This window comes from Podarcis bocagei, assembly GCF_964188305.1.
Source record: "Podarcis bocagei genome assembly, chromosome: 7".
Lineage (NCBI taxonomy): Eukaryota > Metazoa > Chordata > Lepidosauria > Squamata > Lacertidae > Podarcis > Podarcis bocagei.
In genome coordinates, this window is record NC_138132.1 from 56,451,656 (window position 1) to 56,472,938 (window position 21,283).

General features: G+C 45.1%; 2 protein-coding genes across 3 annotated transcripts in view; one reads left to right on the forward strand and one right to left on the reverse strand.

Moving 5' to 3' along the window:
* The window catches only part of LOC308591485 (tigger transposable element-derived protein 1-like), a gene marked incomplete at its 3' end in the record, with an annotated part of 500,687 nt that overhangs the window by 280,593 nt on the left and 198,811 nt on the right, over positions 1 to 21,283 (reverse strand). The window lies entirely within an intron of this gene.
* Positions 14,982 to 21,062, forward strand: LOC308590904 (arylamine N-acetyltransferase, pineal gland isozyme NAT-3-like). Of its 2 annotated transcripts, none has more exons than XM_081201279.1 (2): positions 14,982 to 15,313; positions 19,991 to 21,062. In XM_081201279.1, exon 2 carries the CDS (start codon positions 20,012 to 20,014, stop codon positions 20,888 to 20,890), a length of 879 nt encoding a protein of 292 aa, XP_081057405.1. In that variant the 5' UTR covers positions 14,982 to 15,313; positions 19,991 to 20,011; the 3' UTR covers positions 20,891 to 21,062. The 2 variants fall into 2 exon arrangements, with proteins under 2 accessions (XP_081057405.1, XP_081057404.1); XM_081201278.1 differs by having other exon boundaries at positions 14,985 to 15,313; positions 19,986 to 21,059.

Here is a 21,283-nt window from a genome sequence, read left to right on the forward strand (position 1 = left end):
ATTCAGAAACATGGCTGTTTCTGACCATGGAGGCAAAGAATAGCCAGCATGGCTAGCCTTCTTCTTGATAGCCTTCTTGATAGCCTTCTCTACCTCCATGAACTTGTCCTATCCTCTTTTAAAGCCCTCTAGTTTGGTGGCCATCACTGCCTCTTGTGGGAGTGGGTTCCGTAATGTAACTATGCTGTGTGAAGAAGGACTTCCTTTTGTCTGTTCCAAATCTTCCAACATTCAAGGGAAATGGGGTTAATTGTCACCATGGCCAATTTGGTTGCTAACATGTGCTCTTGTTTTTCCTCTAAGGAATTAGACACAGAGGCACCGAGAGAGAGAGAGAGAGCACACATATGCTATCAATGGGGGAATGTATCTTAGCTGAGTAAGTCAGGGCTCAGCAGAATGGAACAGCCATCTCATGTGGCATATGCAACGGTTGGGGTGGGGATGGGAGCAGCGTGGAAGGGCAAGCTTGTGTTTGTTCTGTGCCCTTAGCTAACCTGCTTTCCTCAGGTGCATTGGAGGAGAGCACCAGTGTTAAACCATAGAAACGTAGAGACATGCCTCATACCGGGTCAATCCATTGGTCTATCTAACTCAGTTTTTTTGACGTGCACTGGCAGTGGCTCTGCAAGGTTTCAGGCAGGAATCTTTTCCAGCCCTACCTGGAGACACCAGGGATGGAACCTGGGACCTTCCGCATGCAAAACAAGAGCTTTACAACTGAGCTATTGCTCTTCCCCTCAGTTGCTCTTCCCCTCAGTCCCGTCTGATCTCCTCCTGTGTGTGAAATGGGGAGAGCCAACTTTTCCCAAGGCCGCCAAATGCATTGAAGTGGCCCTTTAGGTAATAAAAGAGCAAGAGGTTTCTGAGGAGGGCGGAGGGGAGGGAGGAGGAGGAGGAGAAGGAATAAGCTTCAAAACGCAAATTTGTGCTAATGAATCCTGTGTGCCTTTAGCACAGTCAACACAGACTTCCTGAGAAAAACCTCAACAGGCAGTTTCTTTCCATTAGGCAATACCCCCCCCCCGCTCGCTTTTTTCTTTCTTTCTGCAGACCTGTTCTGGCTGTGCTGTGGTTTACAGGGGCCATTGGAACATATATTGCATTCCTCTGATGGATTTGCAGGACTGAGAAGGACATCCCCTGGGAGACACTAAGGAAGAGTAGTTTTGCAAAGGCAGGGCACGTGGAAGGTCAGGCACAGATTAGAATCCTCTTCCTGGCTGGACTTAACTAACTGGGATTTATACAAGGGATCATGCCTCAGCTGCAGCCTGCAACAGAAGTGGGGAGGGGGTGAGTGTTAAATGCTCTACTCCCCACACTGCTTCTCTGCTAGGAATACCTCACTCCCCAGAGCTCTTTTTCCAAGGAAGTGTCCATAGGGATTTTAAACACATATTTACATGTTCACTAATATCTTGCTTAATCGAGAAGAGCGGGCTGCTAACCTTCCTTCAGGTATCTGATCCAACCCCTTACCACTGTTACATAGTGCGGCCTTTGGAGGGTTGCCCATGAGGCTGACAGGGTAACACCTTTCTGTTAGAGATGTACATAAAATCCTTTTGCCAGGCACACCGTTTCCTCGTATTTCTTGGATCCAGTGCTGATTCTACCAGAAACACACACAAACTCACACAGGCTTGGGTTTGCTGACACGATGGAAATGTGGAGGTGTACCATGAAATATCCAAACTAATATATGCGCTCTGCTAATTGCCTCAGCATTTGGGCGAGCTCAGCTCACAGGCCAAGAAATTGATAAAATATGGCATTAATAGCCACCCTTGACAAATGGCAAATGGTTAAACTTTAACTCGGTGTGTGAATTGAGCTAAAGTTCAACCAGACACAATTTAATCTATAAACCGCTAATTAACTAGCGGTTTACTTCAGCTAGTTAACATCTGTACACTTCTGGCAATGGACACCCTATCTGACTGATTCTGGGGCCATCTCTTAGATTAGGCACAATGAGGCAGCTGCCTTAGGTGATAGCTACTGAGAAGGAGGGAGGCAGGTCGGCAGCAGCAGCCCCCCATTCTTCTAAACCCTAAGCCAGTCTGTTCTGCACCCCCTAAGCTAGCCCATAACCCATAGCGGAGCAAGTCATTCAGGTGCCTGGGGAGGTGTGCATGCCCTGTGTCCAGGGGCGGGGCCAGCTGCCTGCGGGAGCAGGGTGAGCCAGGGCAGGACGCTCTGTGGGCCTCTGAGGAGTCTGCCTGCCTCCTCCCACTCAGCCGCCCTACAGCTGAGGGGGAGGCGGTGGGCGGACCATTTGGGGCAGCACGGAGCCTGTGGGTGCCCAAGCCACTGCGTCACTCCCAGGAGAAACACGTGGCTCGGGCATGCTGCAGGCCCCACGGCAAGTGCCGCCCGGCATTTTGTCAACCCCCCCCCAGTGGTGACACCTGGGAAGGCCCAGCCCCACCGCACCCCTTCCTCCGCCCCTGCCCATAGCAAGTGGGCAGCCCTAATGTGACTTACTTCAGTGTAAATCAGTACAGCAGAGGTGAGGAACTGCATCGGGCCAGTGTGTCCAAACCCTTCGTCCCCATCCTGGACCAACTTTGACAGATACATTTAACTGTACAAGAAAAACTTCATTGTTTCATCTTCAGACACAGTTGGCATATATCCCTATTCCTTGGCACTGTTTTTCTGTGAACTGGCACCCATCCCGAGGTGAGTGAGAAATCCATCCTCAGTTACTATGATATTGATCGTAAAACAAGAGGACTCTTGTTTTATTCCATTTGGCAGCTATTAAAATAAATACATGATGGAATGGGAGGGACTTGTTTCCATCAAGCCATCATCAAAGGAACTAGAGAATGACCTGACACCCATTTCTTAAAGGATTAGGGATGTTTATGGTTTAAACACATTTTCCAGTGTCAATACATGAGGAAGTCCTTTATGTACAAAGGCTTGAGAAGAATATTGTTGTAAGTGTTGGAAAGCTTAGAGAAATTCAAAGAATTTTGTGCAGGATTTTTAAATAATAATAATAATAATAATAATAATAATAATAATAATAATAATAATAATAATAATAATTTTTTATTTATACCCCGCCCTCCCCAGCCAAGGCCTGGCTCACAAGATGAATGATTACAACTTAAAAACAAAAATAAAATACAACATTAAAATAATGGAACATTAAAATATTAAAATGTAGCCTCATCGCAGGAGGAGAAGGAAAAGAAAAAAGAAAAGGAAAAGAAAAAAGAAAGAGAGCAGGATTTGTGGCTTTTGAACTTTTATAGATGGGGAAATCAATTAATCATGAAGACCAATGATAAGATTAATCATTGGGCCAGTTAAAGAATGAGTGACCATTATAAAATGAAAGCTGGGGGTGTGACCCAGGTTATTCTCTTTTCCACTACACCTATTAACATATTGTAACCTGTGCAATGGTGTCTCTTCTTGAGAAGTAACTCTGTGCTTTGTGTAAATATTATACAACATTCTCTAAAACAGCTGGCTCAGAGGGGTTAGCATACCATATAACAGGATGAACAGGTAATGGAACCAGGCCAAAGGGTGATCTGGGGAGATTGAAGATATGAATCATTCAGGCAAGGAGAAAAGGCATCGCTAGGAGCACAAACAAGGAAGCAAACTCTCAAAAGCCTCTTTCAGAAGTTACCTCCACATACTCCAAGGTTCATGGATGATGTGTGTGTGTGTGCGCATACTTGGTTGGTTGCATGAAGGAGCCCATGAGCATCCAGGCTGGACGCTGGAGACACAGAAGCATGCTTGCTCTGTGCTGGATCCAAAGCCATGACTAACGGAGAAGCAAGATATATTGGGGTGTTGATGCTGTGAGCCCCTCCATCTTATGCTCAGGTTGTATATATGTGCAAATAAAACCATATATCCTAAAGGCACCACAGTCTCCGTTGAACCTCATTCCTAGGAAACTGAACCTGAGTAAGCCCCTGGAACCCCTGAATTCTTTCACTGCTCAGAGATTGGGGTGGCATGTAGTAGTGCTTTAACAACCTGATCTAAGTGGTTTAAAAAACAAATTGCCATCAACCTCCTCATATTTCCCCCTACCCTATCACCCAGCATGTAAATCAGAGGATAAGGTAGCTTTTAGTACAAGCCTTAATGAATCTGGTTTCTTTTGTCTGAGAGATTTTTATAATCAGACTGGTGCTCTTTCACATCATCAACTCTCCACGATTAGTAGATGCCAACCATTACCGGGTAAGCATTCAGCAGCTATTTCATTTCATTTCTTCCTTGATATATCTGAACCTTGTTAGTATTTGAGTGTATAGCAGTGCTGCCAACACCTTGTATTAAGGGACCGGTTTGTAAAATATACACAGCCCTATTTTGAATATGAGCCATTTGCACCAGTGTTAGGAACCATCTATGAATAATTTTCACATTGTTTTCTCCAACAGAGGCCAAGAATGGGGGAAAAAAAAGGTTTTGTGGACCAGAGTTTATTACATATCAGTTTCTTCCCTCCAGGTCTTTTTCACAATTAGAAGATGGTATGTGAAAAAGACCTGGAAGGAGGAAACTGATATGGAATAAACTCTGGTCCACAAAACCATTTTCTTTCATTCTTAGCCTCTGTTGGAGAAAACAATGTGGAAATTATTCATAGATGGTTCCTAACACTGGTGCAAATGGCTCATATTCAAAACTCAGCCCTGTTGGTGACACAGTGGAGCCACAGAGACTTATAGGCATTTATGGTGGACCTGCTCTTTGGTCCAGACCTTCTGGGCTGCAGCTTTTGGGGAAATTAGCACCCCTGTTGGTCACTTAGTCCAGCCAGATCCAGCCCCGTGTCTCTTTTCCATATCTAAAGCCAAAAACTCTTCAGTTACATCAGAAACACTTCTCCTTTATATTTGGGTGGCTGCTTGCCTTGTTATAGCTCAGGGATGGTAAGGTGGTTTAAATTTTACAGTCGATAATTGGCTCAAAAAGGCTGTGTCTAGCGCAGTCATTGAAAGACTTACTCATCCTGTGCTACGGGGAACTTCAGAGCTTGAGGATTGTGCGGGTAATTGGTGGATCTTTATTATGTATCTTAATAATTGCCCCGTCTCAATATAAGCCCCACAAAGTATGATATCATTTGGAAGTAGCTTTAACAAGCACTTGGCCAATGTGGGTTTCCCCCCATTTATGACTTACTTTGCCCACTTATTTCCCCCCCCCTTTATAATGAGATGTTAGTGCTCTTTCACTGGTTTTTCTGTTGTAAAAATCTATATTCTACTTTTTTCTTGTATATTTCCCATGTCCTCTATCTATCTATGGAAAGACAAGAAACTGAGATCCTGGGAACCTGACCAAGTCCCAGGGGCCAAATGGAGAAGTATGGAGAGCAGCATACTCCACACTGAACACAGAACACATATTCTCACAAATGTAGGAAGCTGCTTTATACTGAGTGTTGGCCCTTTGGTCATGTAGCTCAATACTGTCTACACTGACTGGCAGCAGCTCTTCTAGGTTTCAGACAGGGTTCTCTCCTGTTCCTACCTGGAGATGCCAGGGATCGAATCTGGGACCTTCTGCTTGCAAAGTAGAGTGACTGAGTGACAGTCCTTCCTACTGGCCAAGGAGCAACCATAGCATCACTGAGAATTAAAAGTCAAAGAGAATGTGACAAGTTCTTGTTAACATACACCCAGGCATTATCTGTAGCAAGACTGGTGAAGGAAGTGTGTAAATAAGAAGCTGGAAATAGCAACAAGGATAGAATAGAAATGGAAGCACATCCTATAAGAACATAAGAAGAGACCCTCCTGGATCAGATCAAAGGCCCAGGTAAGGCTGGGAGAGAACATTCACAGCAACAATTACAAGGCTTGCTTACAAGATTTCTTGGTCCCCATTAAAGCATGTTGAACAATATGAGTTATCTGTTCTTTCTATGAAAATTGCCTGCCATTCCACCCGCTGATTTTCTTCTCCAAGGGACACTGTGAGACACAATACAGCAAAGTCCGCTGCCTAATATTTATGGGCAGAGAATTCCAAATAGTAGGAACATAAGAATATAAGAGGCTGCTGTATTAGGCCATTGGTCTATCTAGTCTAGCATCCTGTTCTCACAGTGACCAACCCTACCAAGATGACACTGAAAGTCTCTCCCTAATCAGTGATTCTATGACCTGGTCCAATGTCACTCAGTGAATATGCCCCGCATAACAGTTTTGGTGGTAGTGTACAAAACAAAAATGCTATTGCGCCATCTTCACTCTTGTATGTTTCAATCAAAACATGGCTTGACATGCTGTTGATTTCTGCCTGCCAAGTGTGGGGCACTTTAGTGTATATAAAAAAGGTGAGGTAGACTTGATAGAGGCATATGAAACAATGCACTAGAATACAGGGACCTTCAGCGAAGCTGGATGTTGGCCACTGTGAGAACAGAAGACCACAAGGGCCTTTGGACTAGAAGGGCCTTATTTTCTTAAGAAGTTATGAAAGGTAAAGATCTGCTTTGCAACAAAAAATGATTTGGAAAGTGTGTGGCCTTCAAGAAATCACCATGATTTGGCCCTCCTAGAAAGTAGGAGCAACATAATATTGCTTGAGATTAATTATGTTGGATTATGTATTGCTTTTATTGCAGTTTATTAGTTTCGTGTTATCTTGCAAGCTGCTGCAGCGCCTGTGAACTGCTCAGAATGTGGCTTGTAAATCTCAAGTGAGCCAATAAAATAAAACTACAACTATAAAATTACTTTGCACAGAGAACAAAGAGCAATAGACGCACACAGTCATTTGTCTTAAGGGTGGTTCCAGTGAGGTAACGTGACAAATCTTTCCAGCATGTTCATTGACAAGTAGGTTCTACAAAGGCACACATTCTACCTTCTGCTTGCGCTGTTTACCTCAAAAAAGGCTGACTAAAAGTTGTTCTACATGGACCTCACTTTTTTTTTATTGTCTCCGGTCTATCAGCTTCCTAAACAGCACACATGAAATGATGGTGACATCTGGTGGTCATTAATGTTTCACTTGTAGCATCTGAGAGAAATCTCAATTCTGTTGAGCTAGAGTCAAAACTGCAGAGTCTGAGGCAGGCTCGTGGAAAGCTAGTCTGAAGCATGGGGCAAAAGTCTTGTTAGAATCAAGTTATAGACTCAATCAAAGAAGTAGCCAGTCCCTGGCTGGGACCCCAACCAGCTTAGCCCACCGAAGCCTGGGCAGGTATACCCAGGTGCTCCCACCCCTTGCACAGACCTGATCTGAGGCACAAAACCACGACTTACCGTAATTTTAAAGCCTATGTCTTGGGAATCTTCCCCTGCCTAAATGGTGGAGAAAGTGTGTCGAGAAAAGATTTCCTCCTACTGTCATAACACTAGAACTTGTGGACATCCAAAGAAGATGAATGTCAGAAGATTTAGGACAGATAAAAGAAAAGACTTCTTAATGCAGCTCATATTTAAACTGTGGAACTTGCTTCCACAGGAGGCAGTAATGGTCACTAACTTGAATGGCTTTAAAAGAGAACTGGACAAATTCACGGAGGAGAAGCCTATCAATGGCTATTAGTCAGGCTTCTTGGAAAATGATTACACAGCCCTGGTTTCCCAAAACATCTTGGAAGGGCAGAAGTTACTTAAAGGCAGAGGCCAACGCAGCCAACCCTGTCTGAATAAAGTCTTGCCAAAATCTCCAGAGAAGGTCTTTCCTCGACCCACTACCAGAGATCCAGGAATAGGAGTGCCAGTGTTTTGTAGCTCCTCTACAAATACGTTCTACCACCACGGAGCTTGCTGGCCTTCCCCAAGTCCCTGTTTGTTTATGGGCCTTGTATTTATCAGACTCAGTCAAAGGCTCCTTGGATCATGGATGCATCAAACTGAGAAGGGATCAAAGGCCATCTGTTCCAACCCCCCCCCCCGCCCCTCTGTTGCACTACAGAATCATTTGCACATTGATAAGCTCTGTTGCTCTGTTGCTACTTGTAATGTTATCAAAGAATAAGGAAATAACATAGGAGGCACATATTACAGTGTCGGAAAGATATATGCACCAAATATGTGTCAGAGGATTGCCAAAGCATGTGCCATCAGGACGCAACATCATCAAAGCAAGAAGTCAGGTGATTCGTTATTCATATCTAGAAATCCCCCACATTACTTTCTCATGCATGCTCTCTTGGCTTGGGGCAACTGGCTAAAAGTTATTTTAATTTGGATATAACTGTAAACTGTTTAGTATTGTTATTATTGGTTTCTAAGGATTTATTCAATAGAAGCAAGATGGGTGATATATATATATATATATATATATATATATATATATATATATATGCTTTCGTAGATTTTCACGGGTACAGGAATGCAGGTTTTGGTGTCTTCGGGTGTCTTCCCGTGTAAGAGTTGGGGTGTCTAGGCGACGTTTCGACGAGGTCTCACTCGTCATCTTCAGGCTGGTGCTTTCGGCTTCTTGTTACTAGAACAGAGCAGGATCTCAGTGTTTGAGTTCCTATAAATACTGTTGAGGGGGTGTGGTGTATAGCCTCCAACGTTCTGGGCAGAGAGGGAGTTCCCAGGTTAGTGTGCCTTTTCTTCTTTTGTTCCTTAATTACTTGAGGGATATCTTGAGTGATTTCTTGAGTGATATTCTGAGTACCACTTAGGAGGGTCATTAGGTGTGGATTAGTTGCTAAAGCTTTGCGATGACCGGTGAGAGGGATCACCCCTATGGGTGATCACCCTATGGGTGATCACCCCTATGGGATCACCCCTCTCACCGGTCATCGCAAATCTGTACATGGAACACTTTGAAACCAATGCTTTAGACAAGTCAGAACACAAACCCAAACTTTGGCTCAGATATGTTGACGACACCTTTGTAATTTGGCCACACGGGAAGGAAAAACTAGATAGCTTCCTCACACATCTCAACAGCCTACACCCCAAAATACAATTCACTATGGAAATAGAAGCCAACAACCAACTTCCCTTCCTTGACGTCCTAATCTACAAAAAACCTGATGGCTCCCTAGGACACACTATCTACCGGAAAAAAACACACACCAACCGCTACTTACATGCACAATCACACCACCACCCTGCACAAATAAACTCCGTAGCCAAGACTCTCATCTCCAGAACCAAACGCCTGGCTGACAAAGACCACTTGACAACTGAGTTACAGAATCTCTCAAATGTGTTAATCGCCAACGGATACCAACAAAACAGGGTTACGAAGCTAATCCAAAAAGAAACACCCCCCAAAAACCAAGACACAGAAGAAAACAATGGCATGGCCCTCCTTCCTTATATCAAGGGCACTACAGATAAAATTAGCAAAATCCTCCATAAACACAATATCAAAACAGCCTTTTGCACCAACCAAAAAATAGCCAATATCCTCAGAAACCCAAAAGATAAAATCCAGTTAGAAAACCAAGGGGTCTATGAAATACCCTGCAAAGTCTGCCCAGCCACGTACATTGGACAAACAAACAGACGAATAAATGCACGTATCGCAGAACACAAGAATGCCGTCAAAAAAGAAGAAAAAACTTCCTCTCTTTACCAACACATGAAAGAAACAGGACACGAAATTAATTTTGCAGATTCCAAATTGCTCTTTAACATGGAACATCACCACAAGAGAATAATCATGGAAGCCATCGAGATAGAGAAACACCCTCACAACATGAACAAGCGTGACGACACGTCCCGCCTGCCAGACATCTGGAAATTAGCCCTCCCCACAAAAACCGACACCAGAACCAGAGACACACAGAACGCCATCTCCAATCAACCACACCAGACCCAAACCCAGACCCTCTCCACAGATAAAGTACAGACACCATCCAGTAGCCAAACCATAGTGGCACCTCCGGATGCTGCACCCCCCTGCAATCCCTACACAGATCTGGCTGGCACAGGGCACAAAACCACAGCTCGCCCCTATACACGAAGCCAAGCCAGAGCACAACTAAGTGCAGTACAGCCATCTTCTCAGAAAAACTCTTCACAAGCTCAAGAGGTCAAGACACGAAAGCTTTAGCAACTAATCCACACCTAATGACCCTCCTAAGTGGTACTCAGAATATCACTCAAGAAATCACTCAAGATATCCCTCAAGTAATTAAGGAACAAAAGAAGAAAAGGCACACTAACCTGGGAACTCCCTCTCTGCCCAGAACGTTGGAGGCTATACACCACACCCCCTCAACAGTATTTATAGGAACTCAAACACTGAGATCCTGCTCTGTTCCAGTAACAAGAAGCCGAAAGCACCAGCCTGAAGATGACGAGTGAGACCTCGTCGAAACGTCGCCTAGACACCCCAACTCTTACACGGGAAGACACCCGAAGACACCAAAACCTGCATATATATATATATATATATATATATATATATATATATATATATGTGTGTGTGTGTGTGTGTGTGTGTGTGTGTGTGTGTGTGTGTGTGTGTTTTATGGTGTTTTATTAGGTATTGTTATTTATTTCACGACAAGGTATGAGAAAGGTTTGGTTCTCCAGATTTCACTCAACTACAACTCCCATCTGCATTAGTGGGCATAGCCAGTTGTCAGAGATGACGGCAGCTGTAGTTCAGCAACATCCAGAGGTGCAAATTGTTCCAAACATCAGATCTATGGGATTGCAGAGGCGTTAAAACTGGGCAAATGTCTGTTTCTGTATCTTTCTGTTTCTCACTTTCTCAAAGTTAAATTCAGTTCTCCACATTTCCACATCATTTTGCAAACTTCTTTTGTAAAAGAATCCTCATGAAAATTAGTGCAAATTTCTCCTGAAATATGTATTTGAAAGTAATTTTTGTATTTCACCAAATATAATGCATTTTGGTATGTTATTTTCATCTATCCATCTATCTATCTGCACTTTTATCCTAGTGCAGGGTTTCCCAAACTTGGTTCTCCAGTGGTTTTGGGGGCTACAATTCGCATCATCCCTGACCACTGGTCCTGCTAGCTAGGTAAGGCTCCCTCAGCCTGAAAAGCGAGATGAGTGCCGCACCCCATAGTCCCTTTGAATGGACTTACCTGTCCAGGGTTCTTTTACCTTTATCTGCTAGCTAGGGATGATGGGAGTTGTAGTCCAACAACAGCTGGAGCCCTTGCCCTGGTGTATACACTTCTATGTGCATATTCAATGGCTAGAGAATTCAGAGCTGCAAAATTCAGAGAAGTAATGCTGCCCCGTGTGGTAAGCTGTTGAACCGCAAGCAGTAAAGCAGCTTACCCTAGTAAAGCAGGTATAGGAAATCTGTGGCCCTCTAGTTGTTGCTGAACTACAACTCCCAAAAGCTCCAGCATAGAATCAGATCAGAGGATTGAAGTGATGGAAGGGACCCAAAGGGTCATCAAATCCAACCTGCTGCAGGCATGGCCAAAGGTGAAGGATAATGGAAGTCGTAAGATAACAAGGGAAGAGTTTGTGGTGATATCTGACACATCTTTTTCTAGAAAAATACCACTGACCACAGGTATATATGTGTGTGTGTGTGTGTGTGTGTGTGTGTGTGTGTGTATCCCATCACCCACAAACAGGCAATACCCCAATCCAACAGGTCTACCCCCCAGAAAAAATTCACATTTCACAACATAGGAGTAGTGTGAGTGGGGGCTGGGAGAACCACATTGAAGAACTCAGGCATGGAGGAGGGGTAATCTCATCCTTTCTTTCCACAGTCCAAATCATCTGCCAGGAGAGTTGGCCAGGGCGCAGGCCACCACCAGTGGGACACTCACCACCACTATGCCACATGCTGGTGGCACTGTAGCTGTACCAACAGCTGTGTCACCTCTGTCAATTGTGGAGAAGCACTCTGGAGGACCACCACACTCATTTTCTGATTTGGTTGAATTGTTCTCATTTTGTGTTCTGCATTCCACCCACCCCACATACTGTCTGAACTAATGAAGAGCAGGTTAAAAGTATTTGAAATAAACGTATAAAATACATTGATAAAAAGGTCTTTGTTGACTGCCCCATATATGACCACCTCATTTCTTCCATTGTTCGTACAATTTTCTCATTTGAGAGGAGAACTTAAATGACCATCTCACACCAATAGGTGGTGCTGGTGATCAGAAATCACTTTCAACACAGAAAATGAAAAGTTTGTATTAAACAGTGAGAAATCCCTCCCAAATGGACACAATGGTATTGTGGAGAGGTGGAGGGGGGGATGGTAGAGTGTGGACCAAAAATACACTTCAGTTGGAATTGGTTCAAAAGAAGAAGAAAAGAAGGAACATGGGCCGCCCAACTGTGACTCCCAAGCCTCCCTCGATCTCCTTCCCCCTTCATTTTGCGGAGGCTTGGGAGTCACGGGAGGGCGGCTGTTGCCCAGGAGGGGCGCAAGGGGCACGGTTTCCCTGCTGGGCAAGGTGCAAACCCCTTCTTCCCACCCCTCACGTTTTTCTAGGGAATGGTGGCAACCCTAGGCACAATGCACTCTTCTGAAACATAGGGTTCTCTACCTCCTCCAATCTGTCAAAATGAAGGGGGAAGGGGGCAGGAGATCGGGAGAGGCCCATTTGTCGTGGGTGGGCAGTGCAGTTGCCCAGGAGGGGTGCAAGATGTGCAGTTTCTCTGCTGGGCAAGGCACAGAGGGGTGAGATGACTTCGATCCCCTTGGCCAACTGGAGCGGCTGCGGAGCTGGCGTGGAGCCAGGCAGCTGAGCGTGAGGGAGAGCGTATCCCTGACGGCAGAATTTAAATTGACTTTTTCTGCTCCACTCTCAAACATCCAGGGGAGCAAACTGCACACTGCCCCTTGGGCATGCGCAGGCACTATGTTGCCTCTCCCCCAGCTGTAGGGCGGCTGAGTGGGAGAGGGCAGGCAGACTCTGGAGGCCCCGCGGTGTGCTCCTCCCCTCCCCTGCAAGGAGCTCAGTGATGGCACCCAGGGTGGGCTGAAAGAAGCAGCCACCATTACACAGCTTGCCTCAGTGTTTGATGCTTAAAATATTTATTTCTTAATTTTGGGCTCAAAAAACAGGGGGTCTTCTTATACATGGGTATATCTTATAGATGGGAAAATAAGGTAATTCCTCCATCAACAGCCATGGCATACCCTCCAACATTTCTCTGATGAAAATAGGAACATTCTAAAGAAAAGGGGGACATTCTGGGATCAAATCAGAAACTGGGGCAGTCCCTGGAAAATAGGGGCACTTGGAGGGTCTGCCATGGGCAGATGATATCTCCTTCAATGAGAGCCATGAGTGAATGGTACTTCTCTCATCAGAAGCTATGGGAAGACAGCACTTCTTCCATCAGGAGCCATGGAGCATTCTGTGTGAAGGGTTTTACAATTTACTGCTGTTACTCATTACATTTTTTACTCTACTCCTCAAAGAAGCTCAAGGTGGCACATGTGTTTCACCCCAGCCTGATTTTATTATCACCCCAATCCTGTTAGGTAGGCAAAGCTAGGTAGGGACTAAAAAAATTCCTTCCAGTAGCACCTTAAAGACCAACTAAGTTAGTTCTTGGTATGAGCTTTCATGTGCATGCACACTTCTTCAGATACACTGAAACAGAAGTTGCCAGATCCTTCTATATAGTGAGAAGGTGGGGAGGGGTATTACTCAGAAAGGTGGTGGGAATGGGAGATTGGCAGATAGCTGAGATGAGCCTGTTGACGACTCTTAATGACTGTAATAGGTCTTACAGGAAAAGGCAAGGGGTGGGAAGGTGAGAAATGGCTTAGTCATGTATAATGAGATAAGAATCCAATGTCTCTGTTCAGACCAGGTCTCTCCATGGTTTTAAGTTTGGTAATGAGTTGCAATTCAGCAGCTTCTCTTTCCAGTCTATTTCTGAAATTCCTTTGTAGTAAAACAGCTACTTTGAGATCTTGTATAGAATGTCCTGGGAGATTGAAGTGTTCTCCTACTGGTTTCTCTGTTTTGTGATTCTTGATGTCAGATTTATGTCCGTTTATTCTTTGGCGTAAGGTTTGGCCTGTTTGTCCAATATAGAGAGCTGAAGGACACTGTTGGCATTTGATGGCATACCAACACGGCAGACCAACACGGCTACCTATCTGCAACTAGGTAGGGACTGTTAGGTAGGGACCTCCCCACTGATAAGAGATTTTTACACAGAGCTTGAATGGTCAGCTGTCAGGTGTGCTGTAGTAATGGGTTTCCTGCATTGCCAGGAGGTTAGGCTAGATTAGAATCGCCATATGTCCGGAATTTGCTGGACATACCCGGAATACTGTAGTCACAAGCAGTGTCTGGGTGGAAATTGGCAAAATGTATGAAAATCCGGATGTATGGCAACCTATGTTGGCAGTGTCGTTTATGCCCAACAACTTTTGTGTATGGATTTTCCCTTTTTGAAATATGGTGTCAGGGAACTGCCATCGGAGCCAGAGGGAGAGGGAGGGCTGCAGAGGGGTTCCGGAGAGCGTCCCGGGAGGGAGAGAAGCAGCACATCTTCTGGGGAAGGAAATCAGCGTAGCACCAGTAGAGAAGGGGGGCAGTGGAGAAGGGGGGCAGATGGGGAAATCAGCGAGAGGCTCCATGACTCCTCGCCGGGGACCAGCGGGGAGAGCATGGGTCCTCCGCTGCCCACACCCTCCCTCCGCAGAAGGCTTCCACGCAGGGAGACTAGGCAGAGACTAGGCGTCAAAGAGCTTCTTTGCTGGAAGAAGTTCAAGAAACGCCCATTGACGGATTCTGCCAGCGATTGAGACAGCCATGGGCGAGTGGCTGTCCAGACAGAAAGGGTTCACTCAGGCAACCCAGCCAGGTGTAGCGCCGATTTACGCACGAGCAACCCCTAGAACCATTACATATGGCAACCCTAGATTACATGACATTGGAAGTCCCTCCCTTCTCAATGATTCTGTGACCTGGTCCAATGTCATTCAGTGAACATGCCCCCCATAACAGTTTGGGTGGTGGTGTACAAAACAAAAATGACTGCAGCAGTCAGACTAACCCACTCTTGTGTATCAAAACAACTCCATTTGGTTTTACCAACTGGAAATCCAGGGTAGAACATGTTTTCTTGGCAGTGGAAAAGGGGAAGATAAGAAAACAGCTTACGCAGTTAGAAACTGCAAAGCTCCACTCTCTCTTCGGCTTTTGCCCTCTTTGACTCAGAAGAGAGAAATAAAGGGACGCTGGTATGGATTTCTAGGACAGATTTGACTTCTGAAACTTTTGGCTTTGGTGAAACAGGAGCCAGAGGGGTTTGCGTGATCCTCCCACTTTTTAGCAAATCATTCAAGGAGACTGAGAAACTTGATCCTCCTGTATTCCCTGTGCAAGTGAAAGGCACGCTAGAAGGTAAGGCACTTTAGCAAACACTAGAATCTCTTACTGAATGCAGTTTTGCTGGTGAGGGAGTCTCTCTCTCTCTCTCTCTCTCTCTGTGTGTGTGTGTGTGTATGTATGTGCATTTAATTTTTTTTTAATTAAAGAGCATTTTTCATGTAAATGCATCACACAGGGTAGCTGACACCATTTTTTTTAATTGCAATTCCATAAAAGCAATTACAAGAGACAGGATCAGCAGTTAAAAACCATTCTTAAAAACACTTTCTAAACACACACATATACACTTGCACAGACACAGGAAAAATGGCTGCCTGTTGCATAAGGGCGAGATGAAATGGTTCAAGGTTGATTTAGAATCGTGTCTCTTAAATATGGTAAGTCTAAACCAAAAAGGGGTTTGAAGGGATGACTCAGCTGTTTTGTTAAGACACCAACAGGACGGGAACAATATGAGTCAACAATTGTGCATGCCAACTGAGTTATAATCAAGCTGCTAGGAACTGGATTTCTTCAGACTCTTTAAAAAGAAGAGTGTATAATAATAACAATAACAATAATAACAATAACAATAATAACAATAACAATAATAACAATAATAATATATTTTATTTGTATCCCACCCTCCCTGGCCAAGACCGGGCTCAGGGTGGCTAACATCAAAGTATATAATACATTAGAACATAAAAACAGACAATCAATTAAAATACAGCTTAAAATCAGATTTAAACTCAGAATAAAATCAGATGGCAACCCACGAATTATAACTATAGGGGTTGGGAACATTAAGTGCTCACCAGGCCCAGCTATTTGTGTTGGTCTCATATGAGCTGGTGAGAAGAGTTAGAGAGGCAACTTACATGCAGGGTCTTGTAAAAAAGGGGGGGTCAGACTGGGCCCTGACCAAAGGCCTGGCGGAACAGCTCCATCTTTCAGGCTTTACAGAAAGATGTCAAGTCCTGCAGGGCCCTGGTCTCTTGCGACAAAGCGTTTCACCAGGTTGGGGCCAGGGCCAAAAAGGCCCTGGCCCTGGTCGAGGCCAGCCTAACCTCCTTGAGGCCCGGGCCCTCCAAGGTGTCATTGTTTGCTGACCGTAAGCTCCTCTGCGGGGCATACCAGGAGAGGCGGTCCTGTAGGTATCAGGGTCCTAGGCCATATAGGGCTTTAAAGGTTAAAGCCAGCACCTTAAACCTGATCCTGTACTCCACCGGGAGTCAGTGCAGCTGGTATAGCACTGGATGAATGTGATTCCGTGGCGAGGACCCCATAAGGAGCCTCGCCGCGGCATTCTGCACCCGCTGGAGTTTCTGGGTCAGCTTCACGGGCAGCCCTGCATAGAGCGAATTATAATAATCGAATCTGGAGGTGACCGTCGCATGGATCACAGTGGCAAGATCAGGGCGGGAAAGGTAAGGGACCAACTGCTTAGCACGGCGGAGGTGGAAAAATGCCGCCTTTGCTGTAGCTGCAACCTGCGCCTCCATAGAGAGGGAGGTGTCGAAGGTTATGCCCAGACTCCTGACAGAAGGCGCTGGTGCTAACTGCGTCCCCCCCCCCAAGAGATGGGAGTTGGCCCCCCAACCCCATGTCGTCCTGACCCAGCCAGAGGACCTTTGTCTTCAAAGGATTTAACTTCAACTGGCTCCCACGTAACCATCCAGCCACAGCTTCCAAACATCTGGTCAGTATAGTCCATTTAGAGAAACCTTCCTGGTTTGGGGGTCCTTTTAGATGGCAATGTGTATTCCATCACTTACTTCAAAATGGGTTCAGGCAAATTATTCCATTTCCCCCTGACATTCCCTTATTGGATAATTTCCACGTTTTACGTGATACTCCACATGACATAAAAGCCACTTCTGGAAAAGTACTGGAATCTAGTGCAAGTTGAGTGCTCATTTCCATGTTATTCACTTCATGTTATTCATGTTATTCGCTGCTTGCAAGAGCTGGAAAATTGCAGGAGTTTTGTGCTGTAATTTCACATGATGAAATCTGGTCTAGTATCCCAGGATACAGTCATTCCTGTTATTTAAAATGCTAGCGCAACAGATCAATCAGAAAGCTAAAGTTCCATAACGCAACAGCTATCAAAGGAACCTTAGTATCTAGGATAGAATTGCTAGTGTTAAGTACGCAAGAAGAGCCTCCTGGATCAGGCCATTGGCCCATCTAGTCCATCATCCTGTTCTCCCAGTGGCCTATAGGAAGCCCCTCCTGTTGTTTCCAGCAACTGGCATTCAGAAGGATTTCTGCCTCCACCTGTGAAGGCAGAGCATACCCATCATGACTACTAGCCATTGACAGTGTTTGCCTCCATGAATTTGTCTAATCATCTTTTAAAGCCATCTAGTTTGTTGACCATCTCTGCTTCCTGGGGGAGTGAGTACCACAAAATGCTCTCAGAGTTTAACTAGCATTATAATCAGGAAAACTATCACAATAATACCCACGTCTGAATGCAACCTTAGCAATGTGGGGATTGAGGGGTGAAGTCCTCCTGCTCATTCTGCTGAACCCTGGACTTCCTTCCCAAGTCCTGCCCCAATGGCACCACAAACAGGGACCAAGCTGTTTTCCATGACTTATTAGTAATGGCAGCTCTACAGACTCAGAACCTCAATGGGATTGCTGGAAAGGAAGTGTCAGGGTGGTAAGAAATTTGACTGAGTTCTCAGCTGAAAGCAAACCTACCTAATTCACCCTCTCCAAAACAATACACAACCCAAAACGTGCTCTGAATTTTGCAATTTCAATTCGCTAACCAAATACTTTCTTCTTTATTTCATATCCCGCCTTTCCATTTTCATGCTCAAAGCACTTAAAATGAAGAAAACTATAATCAATCAGTACAAAAACACATGATAATAACAGGAACAATCTACAAAATCAGAACGATCGGGGAGAAAACTGAGGATTGACCCCTCCATCTGCTGCTGTCTTTGGACACAATGGGATGTGGGTGGCGCTGTGGGTTAAACCACAGAGCCTAGGACGGCGGTTCGAATCCCCATGACGGGGTGAGCTCCCGTTGTTCGGTCTTAGCTCCTGCCAACCTAGCAGTTCGAAAGCATAAAGTGCAAGTAGATAAATAGGTACTGTGTGACCCAAGAACCTTGCAGTGGATGGAGAAAAGAAACAACAACACTGTTGTGCCAAAGTTCTACGCGAGTTAAATTAGTTATGAACCAGTGCTTTTTATTTATGTCTGCATTCCGGAAGTACACTCAAAGGAACAGGGAAAGTTGCCCTTAAAGCTTTCTGATATTTAACACTACAGCTTGACAATTGGCAGGGGGCTGTTTGTAAATAAGCCTGAACAGTCATGTTCACCTGATTACAGGTAGCTGGGGACCACAATTGCTTTGTGAATCAACCCTTGTTCTCTTAATAACGGGTTTAGCAAAGTGGTTAGGAGACTGAGCTCCATATGACTCAGGGAGTCCCTGCTTTAAACATTATCTCTCCCATGAGATCATTTGGCAATATGAAGACAAGCCCCCCTTTAGTCCTCCCTTCCATAATATGGGGTGTAATAATACTGACCTTACAAGAGGGATGAGGAATCTGTGGTCCTCTAGAGGAATGGTGGGAGACCTTGAGCCGAGCCCAAGGGGCAAGTTAGACCTGCCTGTCATGCACCGGACATCATATGACATGAGATGAGTGCAGATAGGCACACGACTGGGCTTAAAAGCAGCATCCACAGGCACTACGGATTTCAAACCATGGGCAGCAAAGGAAAATGGGTCCCCTGAAGTCATTGTGTCTTTATGTGGTTGACAGGTGGGAGGTCCTATCTTTCAAAGCTGGTCCACAGGACATGGAGGAGGTTAAGGATCTAGCCCACTGGCTGAATCCTGTTTCCCACTACTAGTCTAAAGGGAAAAACTCAAAGTGTGAATGGGGATAAGCGGTTCACATTGCACCTCCCCCCCAACCCCTAAACATCCCTGTGTTTCCCCTCCAACCCCCAAACACCCCTGTGTTCACTGAGGAAGACCTGCAGAGGACTTCCACTCACATTTGCTTGAACACGATTATGCAAACTTCCCATGCAATGCAAGTTCTTGCTTTATCAGAGTCCTCAATTGCAGAGAGTTCTGCTTGTGTTCAAGTGGAGTGTGGAAAGGCCATAGCTCAGTGACAGAGCATCTGTTTTGCACACAGAAGGTGCCAGGTAGAGATGGAATGTATAAGGATGGAGAGCCACTGCCAGTTAGAGTGGACAATTTATGGAGCTAGATGGACCAATGGTATATGGCAGTATATGGCAGCTACCTTTGTTTCTGGTCCAACACAGGGAAGACCAGGGACTCAGTATGTGGGGTGATGTGCATGGGGATGTTGGGAACAGGACTTGTGTGTGTCATTCTGTGCCTGATGCAGCTTTCATGTGTTCAGGCAAACACTTGAACATACTTTACATGTTGTTGGGACTCCACTCCCACTTGTGCCAGCCAGCCAGAGGGGATGGGATCTGTAGTCCAACAATATCTGGAGGGCCACAGGTTCCCCAACCATGCCTTATAGAGTTAGAAGAATAGCTATATAAAACATACAAACACTTTGTACACTTGAAAGTATCATCATTCCCAACAACTGTAAAATAGAACAGAGATCATGCAAGGAGGTAGAATAATCTAATTATTCACCTCTCTCTCTCTCTCCCCACCATCTCCAGGACAGTAGGAGGAAAAACTCATCAACATGAATATCGAGGAGTATTTTGCAAGAATTTCCTACAAAGGCCCCCTGGAATGCCTGGACTTAGAAACGTTAACAGTGGTCTTTCAACATCACATCCGATCGGTGCCGTTTGAAAACCTCAGCATGCACTGCGGCGAAACCATTCAGATAGACTTAGAATCAGTCTACGACAAAATTGTGAAGCGGAATCGTGGTGGCTGGTGCATGGAGAACAACCACCTCTTATTCTGGGTCTTTCAGACAATGGGCTACGATACCAGCCTTTTAGGAGGCTACGTTTACAGCCCTCCTCAAGACACCTATGAGAAAGACATGAATCACCTCCTGCTGAAAGTGGTGATTGATGGCAAGGCCTACATTGTGGACGGCGGCTTTGGGATAGCCTACCAAATGTGGCAGCCAATGGAACTGGTGTCTGGGAAAGATCAGCCTCAGACACCGGGCATCTTCCGCTTCACTGAAGACAATGGAGTGTGGTATTTTGACAAAATGAAGCGCAAGCAGTGCACAGTAGGTACCGACAACAGATTCCCCTCCTCTGTTACCCCAGAAAACATGACCTGCAAGAAAGTTTTCTCATTTACCCTTCAGCCACGGACGATAGAAGAGTTTCGGCCTATGAACCTGCATCTTCAAACTGCTCCAGATTCCCTGTTTGTGAAGAAGTCTATCTGTAGCCTGCAGACCACCAGCGGCTTTCAGGTTTTGATTGGGTGGACGTTGACGGAAACCACATATAATTACAAGGGCCACGTGGATCTGGTGAAAAGCACCACCCTTACTGATGAGGAAGTGGAGAAAACTCTGAAGGAGCGATTCAACATAAGATTAGATAAGAAGCTTGTCCCCATTAACACCAGCTTGATATCCATGTTTTGATTTGAAGAGCTACCAGAGCTACAAACACTCAAAGCAAATTGGGAGGATGATGCTTGGATACAGAATCATAGAAATTGTAGAGTTGGAAGGGACCCTGAGAGTCATCTAGTACAACCCCCTTCAATGCAGGAATCTCAACTAGACATGATGATGATCAATGTAATAATGTTTCTCTTGATTCATATTTTGCCATTCCTTGCTATGATGGAGTGTGAAATCAACAGTAATTTTTATCACCAACTCATGCTGAAAATAAAGAAGATAACATCAACAAAATGTAAAGGTTGCTGTGTTGCCCCATGAGAAAAAATCCTAAATCCTAAAATGGGGGCGGGGGGAGAGATAGCAAACATTTGATGTTAGGAATGCAGATGTTAGGAAGCAGGAACATTC

Excerpts from the sequence above, each read along its gene's own strand:
- LOC308590904 (XM_081201279.1), top strand. The coding sequence starts at position 20,012 with ATGAATATCGAGGAGTATTTTGCAAGAATTTCCTACAAAGGCCCCCTG.